The sequence below is a fragment of the Lissotriton vulgaris genome, chromosome 9 (genome assembly GCF_964263255.1).
Source record: "Lissotriton vulgaris chromosome 9, aLisVul1.2, whole genome shotgun sequence".
NCBI lineage: Eukaryota > Metazoa > Chordata > Amphibia > Caudata > Salamandridae > Lissotriton > Lissotriton vulgaris.
In genome coordinates this window covers 480,875,411-480,887,978 of record NC_141697.1, presented here as the reverse complement: position 1 = coordinate 480,887,978, position 12,568 = coordinate 480,875,411, and the positions used below count along the sequence as shown (strand labels likewise).

The 12,568-nt window shown below is 42.4% G+C and overlaps 1 protein-coding gene across 1 annotated transcript in view; it reads left to right on the top strand.

Moving 5' to 3' along the window:
• The window catches only part of RHOJ (ras homolog family member J), a 581,705-nt gene that overhangs the window by 382,036 nt on the left and 187,101 nt on the right, over positions 1-12,568 (top strand). Inside the window, exon 2 of the mRNA XM_086937940.1 lies at positions 8,737-8,795. Coding sequence (XP_086794066.1) covers positions 8,737-8,795 — 59 coding nt within the window. The remainder of the gene's footprint in view (positions 1-8,736; positions 8,796-12,568) is intronic.

The following is a 12,568-nucleotide window of genomic DNA, read 5'->3' as shown; positions in this document are numbered from 1 at the left end:
AACCAAGTCAGAACAACCAAAAGGAACTTTATCCACAACAAAATCCTCGCCAACTCCAAGGAACTCTTCAGTGTCATTCAGGATTTCACCAACACACGCATCGAAGCCACAGACATCACCCCGTTCCAGGACCTCTGTAACAAGCTTGGAACCTACCTCCACCTCAAGATCAGAACACTCTACGACAACTTTGTCAACCACCCACCAGACGCCATATCCCCCAGAGACACCAGCCAGCCCACAATCTCCAACTGGACAACTATCACTACCGAGGACACCGCTATGACCATGAAAGGCATCCACTCTGGGGCTCCCACCGACCCCACCGAATTCTTTCACTTTCTGAACTGGTCTAGCTAGAAAGTATAGCTTTCCTTAAATACTTACATTCTACACAGTGACTCTTTAAAAGTATTGTTCATATTATTTCAATTAAAGGTGCTGAGGGCGGGTACGCAGATCTGTTCAGCCGAAGAGCCAGGTCTTCGGCGCCTTCTTGAAGGTGTCCAAGGAGGGGGCGCATCTGATGTATGTTGGTAGCTCGTTCCAGGTCTCGGCTGCAATGTGAGAGAATGATCATCCGCCTGCTCTGGTTCTGCGGCTGCGCGGGTTTTCAGCTAGTGCGAGGTTCGCAGATCGGAGGTTTCTTTTGGGAACGTGGAAGTTTATTCTGTTGTTGAGGTATTTGGGTCCGTTGTTGTGTAGGCATTGGTAAGCGTATATATGGTAAACATTGTGAGACCAAGATGAGGTGGGAGAGCGTTCCATAGCCTCCATGCTCCATGCTGACTTTGACTCACAACCTACTACCTAGCATTTAGAAAACTGCTCAAAACCTACCTCTTTGCTGGTTAACCCAATGTGGCCGTATTTAACACTGGGACACTCTATTTTTGGTAATTGTGTGCTCACAAATAGAAATACACGGCCGGACTGAGAACAGAAGTCAGCCCCAGCAATTCCGCTTGATCGGCCCGAGGGTGAGGGGGGAGTGTTACTGAGAGGCAGTTGGGGGTAGCTAGTGTCAAGCACTTCTGCTGAAAAACTGGCCCCCACTGGTCAAAACACGGCCCCCACCCTTCCTGCCCCCAATGTATAAAGAAATAGATAGTATTTGTGTAATCTGGTCTTGTTGAAATGAAGGCCTGCATGAGAGTTGGTCAGAATTGAATTGTAAAGTAGCTTGAGATGTTTTCTGACAAGTTAAGGTGGGTAATCACAGTTCTTCCTGGTTCATCTGTTTGAAGTAGGGGTAGCACTTTCATAATGCAAGTTAAAGCATCCCTTTATAGCCTCATCTCGGCCTGGTGCCAAATAAGTAGAACATGTCTGAAAATTGTCCTTTTTAGTTTATAAGGAGCACTGCATCAGGTAAAATGCTATATTACCTCGAGTGTTGAAAATCTTTGCACCGTTAATACTTTGGATTTGTGGGTCTGGGTGGGGGGGACTTTTCATCTTGTCTTCACCATGGCAAAATCTCTTGCTAACATTGGGATTCAGTATGCACGGTGATACAAAAGATATGTATAGGAAATTGTCGATGATTCCTTTAAACATACATCCAACCAGAAAAACAGCAAACTAGACCTGAAGCAAAAGATATGTGTAAACAGAAATAAAACCCCATTTATATTTTACTGTAGACCTGATTCCTATATACTGTACTGGTTATAAGTCGCCCTTAGGACCATGTATCTGCCTGGGCCTGCAGCAGTGCACATTTGCAAGGTGGCCTCAATAGATGTACATCTCAATCAGAACGCAAAATAATGAAGTAATAAAGCCTGATGAAGCAAACATGTACCATCCAGATAATGACAGGCGTTAAATTACTTGCCCAGGGCCAACGCCATTATCTTGGGCGGCATTCGATGCAATTCTTAAGAGCTTTAGTACCATGTGCAAAAAGCTTAACTTTGATATTTACGCTTCATTTTATACAACATTTGAAGACATGGAATGTAATCTGCCATGGATATGAGATTAACTCGTCCACGTTCATTTGCAGTTATGGCAGCCTCTGCGCTCCCTCCTGGCAGATTAGCAGGCAATATTCGGAGTCCAATGGCCCTTCTGACTTTCAAATGGTTACAGATGGGATATCATCATTTTCTAAACACTACTCTTCTTGCATATTAACACTTTAAGTGAAAACTCATTGCTAAGGACTTGCTTTTAGGTTTAGCATTTTCGCATCCGTGCTTTAAATAACATTTCTTGTATATAAGCGGGTACATTTTGCAGCTTTTTTGATATGGATTTGGCATCAAAAGAACACTCAAGTCCAGATTTATTGCACTTCAGAGTCAGTGGCATCTTAAAGATTTTGAGCAAGAAATATTTTGGAGGCCCATGTTCAGAACAAATTTGATTCTAATTAGTCATGTTCTGCTCATTAAAGTGCCATGGTGCCAAAAAGTATTGAATAATAAAGGTTAAGAGAGGAATAGATAGAAGTGAGATACAAAAAAGGTTCACTTTCTCAGGGGCCTCTTAGAAGTTGTGGGCCCTGGGCAATTGCCCACACTTTAAAATGTCTCTGAGTTAGTGTGGGCACTCACTCGGTGTAAGGTGATGCTCAACAGCATAAGCAGCAAAGGCGATCAAGCACCATACGCAACCACTATTTTGCACCAAAAGTTGATCTTATCGCAGTGACAAAAACCCTTTGCATTAAAAGTACCAGCATTAACTAACTAATGTCTATGGAAAAGGAACACAACAGTGTGGCAACAATGCCAATGCAAATGCCCTTATGCTTTATATGGCGTTCTGGAAACGCTAAGGCCAAATGAAACCAGGTGCACAGAGGGGAAGATTTACCAAATCTCCACGCAACGCAGTGCAGCCTTCCGTGAGGCTACGCTGCATTGCTATGACAGGAAGGAAGCAGGAGAGTACCATATTTTCAAAGCTATGGCTCTCTCCTCCCCTTTCCCTTGCACTGGCACTGATTACAGCTGCTGTACGCCAGGCACCACCTTAGCGCTATGGTGTGTCTGTGAGTCTAGCATAGGTTTTGTACAGGAAGGGTACCCTTCCTGTACAAATTTATATGCCTAGACATGAGGGAAAGCTTTTCCTACTTTGTATGCGTACTGCAGAGTGCAGCATGCACGCAAAGTCAGAAAAAGAAGGAGAAATGAAAGCATTTGTCCTTTGTTGCGCCTAATTTAAAAGGGCGTCGTTTTCTCACATTTATTGGGTTTAGCGTGAGAACCCTTGGGTGGTTGCATGGGATCCGCAAAGTAATTTAACGTAGCGCTATGCGCTTCTTCGCATTACTTTTACGTTATTTCCAGTGTTAAACAAGTTTAGCCCGGGAAAGTAAATTAGGAAAAAAAGATTTTGTGTTCATTTGCATCACTTTTGTGACGCAAACACAGCACAAAATATTAGTCAATCTCCCCCAAAGTGTACAAGCAGAATAACGATATTCCTATGTGAAATGTTCATTTAGTACCACCGAGTACCATTGAGCTGGGTAACAATACACATCTGTTATTCAGCACCAAGATGCCACTTTGGGGGTGAACGTGCGCTTTAAAAATACACACGTTATGTTATTTACCAAAAATGCCGCGTTTTTCACTGATGCCCGTACGTTGAAATGTAAACTGGAGGGTGTAATTCCAACAGAATCCTTACCTTAGGCAGAGCTGGCTCGTCTTTGATCCAAATAACAATGCTTAGCGTTTCACTGATTTAGTGCTGCCAATTTTCTACCCTTTGTGCTGCAGAGCGTGAATTTTAGGTAATCTGGGCCTCAAAGATTGTGGTTTTCTTAAGTTACACTTTTGGAGAACATCATAAACCATGAAATATATTTTTGGATAGCAGGTATTGTTTTTTTCAGAGGTTGATATTAATAAAAAGAAAACGTAGCTTTTTTTTAAACTGCTTTTTCTTTTTTTAATTGTGAATGCAGGTTTTTATTTTTTTTCACAAGCACGTTATCACTTTCGTACTGCGAGGTCCATTTCCAACTTCTGACTGCAAATTTTTGAAATTATTTAATTAAGTAAAATCTGGACGCAACGTGGGGATCTAGAACACTACGGGGCAGATTTACAAGCCCCTTGCGCCACGTTTGCGTCACTTTTAACATGGGTAAAGTGATGCAAAAGTGGAGCAAGAGGCTTGTAAATCTGCCCCTACACATTTTTCAATTCCAGGCAGCATTTAATTCAGCAAGGTATCTATTTTTCACACTGCTATACCAATAATGCTCATATCATTAAAATATTGTTGACGACGATAAGTGCAACACCATACGTATTGTGTAAAAATGTACACTTACACCTTTGTCACATATTTTACCTATTTCTAAATGTAAATGTAAATTGATACTTGTATAGCGCACTACTCACCCGCAGGGTCTCAAGGCGCTTGTACGAATACCGCTGTGGAACCCATCCTGGCTTTCCCTGTGAGGCGTCCACTCCTGGGCACCCCCAAGGTGGAGGCCAGGCATCCTTAGCGTTGTGGGGGCCGTTGTGGAGATTAAGCAAGCTATTGCCCAGAGTTGCAGAGTGGGACTCCATGATTGGAATAGGCACCGAGGCGAGAATGATCAGGTCCGTGGAATTTCTGAGCCCAAGACCCGCTGAGGCGGGGAATTGAACCCTGGTCCCGGGCTAGACCTCTGCATCAAGGTCTGCCGCTCTAACCATTGAGCCACACTTCTCCTAAATGCAATGCAGATTACATTTTCTGGCTCTTAACTATGAATATACAAAAGAACATATTATTGAAGCTACATCTCTTGCTCGTAGGTCACTTCATGCCTGTGCGCTGCAGGGGCGCGTCTTTATATTATAGAAGCACAAGTGCATATCTCTTTCTGTAATATGGAAATTAAAATTGAATGCACCTGCACTTTTCCAGCACGTATGCATTCCAAAATGAGAATTCTCATTTCTATTTAGGCTTGCAGCATGTGGGGTCCTTCAGTATTTTCCAATACCTCTTAAAATATTTCACATAAAATTAAAGGTCCAGGAAGAGTGTGCACTAAAGAATGAAGTCATGGTTCAAAGGTAAGCTGACGATACATATCTGCAAGGCACATCATTAACATTTAAATGTGGTTCTCCCAATAGTGAAAAGTGCGACTTGCAGACTTTAGTATAAAGGTTCATGTAAAGAAGCTAAAAAGTAATGAATCCATTGTACATTCAGCACAGTCCTATTATGCACACTTCATGATTCCTTCTTCACCACTGAAGCAACGACTGATACAAATACACTGCTGTGTGTTTAGAAGGAACACTTTATCCATATGTACCTTTTTAACTCTAAGCCCCCAAATATGTCCTATTGTTTTGATTGAATTTGTCTAGAATCTAACAGCTTTAGAAACGTCTATGTTTTATGTCAAAAACAACAGTATCCAATGTCTCTGCCTCGAGAGTTTAAAGAGGTCATACAATTGTATATAAAGGCAGTCCTATTTGTCCAATGCTCAGTCTCTATCAATCTCCAGCATTAGGCATTTTAGAATGTTTGTTTATTTGATGACGTCAAATTGGGTTTTGTGATCTGTTGTGTCATCATTCAACGGATGGCCCCTTTTAGGTTGTGCCATGGTAAAACGCCAATCTGGCTCTGAATTGTTTTCAACATGAGGTCTCTGTTTGTCAATGACATCTGCGAAGAAGTTTGACACACTCTGTTGCATGGGTTGCACTTTGCGGGCCTCATTTACCCATTGCGACGCCGGTGTGTCACTTTATTTGACACATCGGCAGCGCTGTGCGCCTGTCCATATTTACAAGGCCACATAAAGTCACCACACATGACTTTCATGACCTTGTATATTTTGGCACCTTTCACACATTGCTCTGCGTGAAAGGGACGTTCCCTGGGTGTTTCTGTGAGTGCTCCCACACAAGATCCGTGGAACCTGACACATTAAGCTGGGAATGCAGCAGAATCCTACACCTCCCCAAGGGAGGGAAAGGAGTGGTGCAACGAGGAGAAATACTTTTATTGCTCCTAGTTTTTTCTGCTTTCTATGTGTGCTGCATTCTGCAGCACACATAGAAAGAGGAAAATGCTATCAATGACAGTTATCGTGCAGGAAGGTGCCCCTTCCTGCACAAAAACAATCATCCCAGCATCGCAGGCAACCTTGCAACATGACGCAAGGGTGCTTGCACTGGTGCATTGCATTCAATTGTGCACCAGTTCAGGGAAAAACACATGGATCTGTTGTATTGTTGTTAATACAACGCATTGTTGTACTTTTAAAGTGACGCAGCTCGGTGCAGCAGAATGGCTTGCGCAGCCTAATTTTTTGGGGTGAATGCAGCCCTGCTACCCCAATTTTACTGTGCGTTTTCACAATATGCACCTTCTTATCACGAGTATGTACAAGCATCTGCAGCAAACACAGAAAAAAAGGAAAAAGCTTCTTGTGATTGTTTTTGTGCAGGAAGGTTTCCCTTCCTGCACAAAAACAATCATCCCCTCAGCACAGGCCCCCTTGCACCATGGTGCAAAGGTGCCTGCGTTGGCGCACGGCATCCATTGTGCGCCGGCGCAGGGGAAAAGGACAGGAATGAGCTGTATCTCATAAATAATGTACATTCTTGCCCTTTTCTTTTCCCGTAGGGCAGCGCAGCAGGGAAGCCTGCAGCGCTGCCCTATGGTAAAACCTCATATATGAGGCCCTCACTCTTCCCAGACACTTACAGCCATATGTACGAACACATTTTCCCATAGACACAGAATGGGTAAAACCCTTTGATACATCTGGCCCTACCACTCTTAGTGCTCCCTAAATACATTTTATTAAAGTGTTGCATTGAAAGACTACAAGCATTTTTCTTTGTTACTGATGTTGATGCTCATGAAGAACAATGAAATTATTTGAAACATAATAATAACTATAGAAAAAGAAGAAAAAAAATTAATTGTTTTAAGAGAATGGAAAAGATGTATGGCTCCATTCAGGCTGCGCAAATGTTGACAGCATGAAATGTACTTGAAAACCGCTCTCTACATCAATTGTGCCTGGAAAAAAATATTGCATAGTATATTTTATAGTGCATATATTGAAGCCAAAATAAGTCAGTTATTACTATGTTCAGGTTTTATGATACTAGCCAAAACTGGTCTGTTATTATTGAATAGTTCTTAGTCAAGGATTAGTTGCAAGGGGTTGATCTCTTTGATAGCAGAGCCAGCAACTGCGTCTCACCCACAAAAGATAATCCCATTAAAGCACCTTTTTGCAATAATATTGTTGATTACCCTTGTTGTTTAAAACTGCATCAAAACATTGATACCATACCAGGAACTAATTTATCAGTCGATTTGCAAATCCCTCTATTGAATGTGGATTCCCTGCCATGACCCCCATCCCTGCAGGCCTTTGACCCTCTGTGCTCCTCATCTAAGGAGGAACAAACAGCCCTGTTTGGTTTCTTGCTCCACTCTAGATGCCAAAGAAGTGGTAAAAAACGTCCGGAAAAGTTTGTAGCACACATTACACTGCACCAACTACAAACAAGAAGGAAATCCAAGTTGATTTTATGCAATTTTTAAGGGAAAAGATTTATATATTCCCTGACTTACGTCATTTCACCCAGTTGTGTAGCAAGGTCAGGTGATACCCGGTGCGGAAAATTTCTTGTCACCCCAGCTTGACAAATTGGCAAAAATATGTGTGTAAAACACATATTTTGGCCATTTTGTCACCCCCCTCAGTGATGACACTCGTCACACGCGGCTTGACAAAATGGCAAAACTGTTTTTAAAACACATTTTTGGCATTTTGTCACCCCCTTTGTGATGACACCCAGGGTGGCCCGCACCCACTGCATCCCCCCTTCTAAGCTTCTGATTTCACCAGTCATAAGCAAAGCATTTTTGTCGTTGACCACCGAATGGTATTAAAGGAAGTGACTTTGGGGTGTAACGAAGGACCCCGCAGTCCCTGCAGCACAGGGATCCCCATACATCAGGGGACCCCCCCACATTTAGTCAAAGCCTATGCATGCCTGTGAAATATGGAAGTTTCAAGAAGTGGCGTACCAACACCTTTTGCTACCCGTGGCGGCCCCTGAGATTGCCACCCGCAGCCATATGTAAGAGCAGGGGGATTACTGGCAATTGCTGTCCTTGCCACCCCGCAACAGCCGCAGGTAAGGGGGGTGTCTGCCACTGCCAAAACTCGTGCCCCCCTGACCCTCCCCTCCCCCTTGCTATGCCTCTGGTTTCAAGGGCCCCGCCACATTCTGTAGGGCCCCCATCACATTGAGTTACGCCACTGAATTGATGCCTTTGAACCTATGTGCCAGGTTATTGCCCATTGTTTGTTTATGTACAAATTTTGAACATTCGAGGTTGCTGGATGTCAATGAACATTGATCGATAAAACAGACAAACTATGAGTTACTAAAACTATTGACAGAAACATCATCTCTAATTTTCCTTAGTGTTTCAGAAAATCTCTTAGATGTTTACTGGTGCCTCGGTTTGTAGGCTGAAAACCATATTTTCCCAGGAGGCTAGAATGACAGAAATATACCAGCCTCAGCCATGCATGATGTATTCCACTGAAGAATTAACAAAGACCATCTGCTTCAATCTGCTTAAAGAGCAGTTCTCTTACCTTGAAATGTTGAAACTCGGTGTCACCCCTCCTCCTCCATTGCTAATTCCATCTACAGCACTGCAGTGCGTGGAAAAAGAGATTTGATCTATTTCTGTTCTTCTCTCTTTCAGTGACTGTGACTGTGGGAGGAAAGCAGCACTTACTGGGACTTTATGACACTGCGGGACAGGTGCAGTAGCTTCTATTAAGTGCACGTACACTGCAGTACTTGTAAAATATTACAGTCCTTTGAGTTTGTTACTTTGAAAAGTTAATACATCCTATTGTTTAAAACCTGAGTTAAGATATTTTGTGACCTAGAACTTGTACATTGTTTGATGAGATATTTCTTTCATTATTCCTGACTTATTAAAGTGAATTGATGTAATATTTTATTTATTAAAGATGTTAATATAGCGCTGCCTAGCTGCAAGGGCAGTAAAGCGCTTCACAAGTAACGGATGGCAAAGTGCAGTCATTCCACCCATTGACAGTGTAATTGGAAAATACAATGTATTGCTATATGTGTTCTTTTACTGACTATCTAGAGCTTAAACACAGAGGGCCAGGTTTATCATACTTACATGTAACACAACATAGCAAGACGCCTTGCTGCACTGCGTGAAAGGGAGATAGCAGGAGTGCGCCATATTTAACATTATATGGCACATTCCTAGGCGCCCCACTGCAGAGCAATGGAGGGATATCCTGGGTGCCTGGGAACACCCGCAGCAGGAGCGCGATACTGAAGAAGGAAGCCAAGATGGATCTCAGGCAGGTGAAGGATGTGCGCCTGTAGCCTGGGACTCAGATTAGGGGGACGGCCCTCAATAAGGGTTAATAACAGTCAGCAAGAGTGATGGAGATTGGGGGTGAGCATGGTGAGTTAGTGCAGAGGTGTGGGGTAGAGGTGGCGGACACTCTTCTGGCCTCTCCACATTTTGCTGAGCACAGGATGAGTGGGATGGCTGCTAGATGACTGTACTGACCCCCCCCCCCCAATCCCCGCCCAACTAGCGTTGCATGCATACTGATTGGTTTTTCTCCAGATCCTGGAAGCTTTTATGCCACCGTGCATTTGTTTGTTGATAGTTGGGTTTAACGAGCATTATACGGGAGATCTCCCCATTGGAGCTCCTATTCGAGATGGATTGGACCATCAGATACTTATAGATACATGAAGTTTGGATAATACACTGCAGCAGGTACACTCATATGAGTACAGCAGTAGCCAGGAAGGTTAAGCATTCCTGTATATAATGAGTGTGTTGTGAACCCTAACCGAGACCGGTGGATGATGGGATTGAATACTGTGCAATGAGACCAGGTCTACTGCTGGAGTGATATATTGTAGTAATATGGGAGAACGGAAAATTGTAATGACTGTATCTGATTATCTGTGACTATGTAAAAAACACCAATAATAAAAAAAATATATATTACCTACTGGCGATAGCCAGTAGGTATATATAGTTAGGACCAAGTTACCATAGAAAATGCCGAACATTCTATTGGGAATAACTTTGGCGCCCATTGAGGGATCTGCCTGTAATTTTCCTTAAATTTGCCTCGCTGCGCTTTGCTCCTTCTCTGAAAGTTTCGGGGGGATTCGTCAAGCGGGGGCTGAGAAAAAAGGGGGGTCCCAAAACGTGTTTTCCCCATGTTAATTTCCATAGGGACATTCTGACAAGGCTACAGCTCGAACGGCTGAACGGAATTACACCAGATTTGGCAAAATGGTAGGGACTGTTATGGAGCAGTGCCTTTTGTATGTTTGGTGTAAATCCCTCCAGTAGTTCTTGAGAAAATTGAATGTGAAATGTAGCCCAATGCAATTTTCCATAGGACCTTTAGACACAGCTACAGCCCGAAAGGCTGAATGGAATTACTGCAAACTTGGCAAAATGGTAGAGCCTGGTATGCAGAAGTGCCTTTTGTATAGTTGGTGAAAATCCCTCCAGTAATTGTTGAGAAATCGACTTTTTTCAAATTATATATCTATGGGCGGGACACGATGCGCGCCCCTGCGCGCACCGTCCTTGCACGTGCGCGGACCTTAGCGTGCACGAGCTGCATGCTGATTGACTGCCAATGTCTGTCAACACACCAAAACAGAAATTGTTGGCAGCCATCTTGTGCCTCGGTAGACTGAGGCACAGGAAAGCAGAAAAACAAACGTGTAGAACTCAAAAACGGGGCAGGGTAGAAGTACCCTGACCCCCTAGGCCTGCTCAGGGGGTCCCACAATGACCCCCCTGGCCCAAAATGTTTTTTTGGTTTTTTTAAATCGCGGGGTCCGCGCACGGTGCACGCACCCCGCGATTTTTAAAAAGAAATGTTTTAAATAAAATTTGGGGGGGGCCTGGGGGTCCTTGTGGGACCCCCTGAGCAGGCCTAGGGGATCAGGGTGCTTCTACCCTGCCCCCTTTGTGTGTTTTGCACCTTTGTTTCACTGCTTTCTTGTGCCTTGGTTCTACCGAGTCACAAGATGGCTGCCAACACTTCCTGGTTTGGAGTGTTGACAGACAGTGGCAGCCAATCAGCATGCCTTTCTACATGTTCTACATACTGTCCATCAACTGTGTTTTTTGCAATTTTCACAGGAAAGCAGCATGCTCATTGGCTGTCAACACTTCTAACCAGGAAGTGTTGGCATTCATCTTGTGCTATGTAGACCGAGGCACAAAAGAAGCAGAAAAACAAACGTGTAGAACACAAAAAAGGGGCAGGGTAGAAACACCCTGACCCCCTAGGGCTGCTCAGGTGGTCCCAGAAGGATATTTACATATTTAAACGTTATCCGCTAATAGAATTAGCATTTAGAAACCCTTTGAAATTTATTGAAAAAAAATATAGGTTTCACGCCTGACATAGTTAGGAATTAGCATTTAAAAAGTGGTCCCAGAAGGATATTAACATATTTAAACGTTATCCGCTAATAGAATTAGCATTTAAAAAACCTTGCAAATTCACTTAAAAAAACATAGGTTTCAGGTCATATATAGTTGGGAATTAGTATTTAAAAAACCTTGCAAATTCACTTAAAAAACCATAGGTTTTAGGTCATATATAGTTAGGAGTTAGCATTTAAAAAACCTTTCAAATTCACTGAAAAAAACATAGGTTTGAGGCCTTATATAGTTAGGAATTCGCATTTAAAAAACCATTGAAATTGCTCCTATATATTTAGTTGTACTAACTATATTTCGCGCACCCACTGCTGATGATGTCACATATTACATCATTCATGACATGGTCAGTGACATCACTGATGACATCTCAAATGACATCACTGATGACATCTCAAATGACATCACTGATGACATCATCCATATGACAATCACTTACACCTTTTCATACACTAGTAAAATCTTTCACCACTCTTTGTAAAATGCAGAGTATCATATTTGAATCCAGTGACACAGCAATACAAGTATCTAAAAACCCACTCATTGATTCCTAAATGTATACACACATCTAATCACTTACCTGTAAATTCACTCATTCATGCTGTCAATGATCAATAGAACACTATCAAAAATACTTATACACCTATATCGACATTACACACCAAAACACAACCTATTCACATATGAAGTTATCCTACTCACTTATGCAAACAATGGATCATACTTACATACTTACTTAGCTACACACTTATACAAACACGACTTCATCTATTTATTTAGATAGTAAGTCAAATTTAGTGTAGAATAAAATCATTATTACAAGTATACAGTTATCCATACAGTCACACACACAATCATTGAGTCTTATGTATACTTATTTATATACAACAATTGACACATACACTGCCTTTTATTTTTCTAATTTATCTACTGAATCAACTATTCACACATCTTTGGACAGTCACACACCCACCACCGAACCACACACACATTCACTCTCCCATACAAATACTCAGTTAACTATTCAATAACTGATATAGACTTTCACATAGCT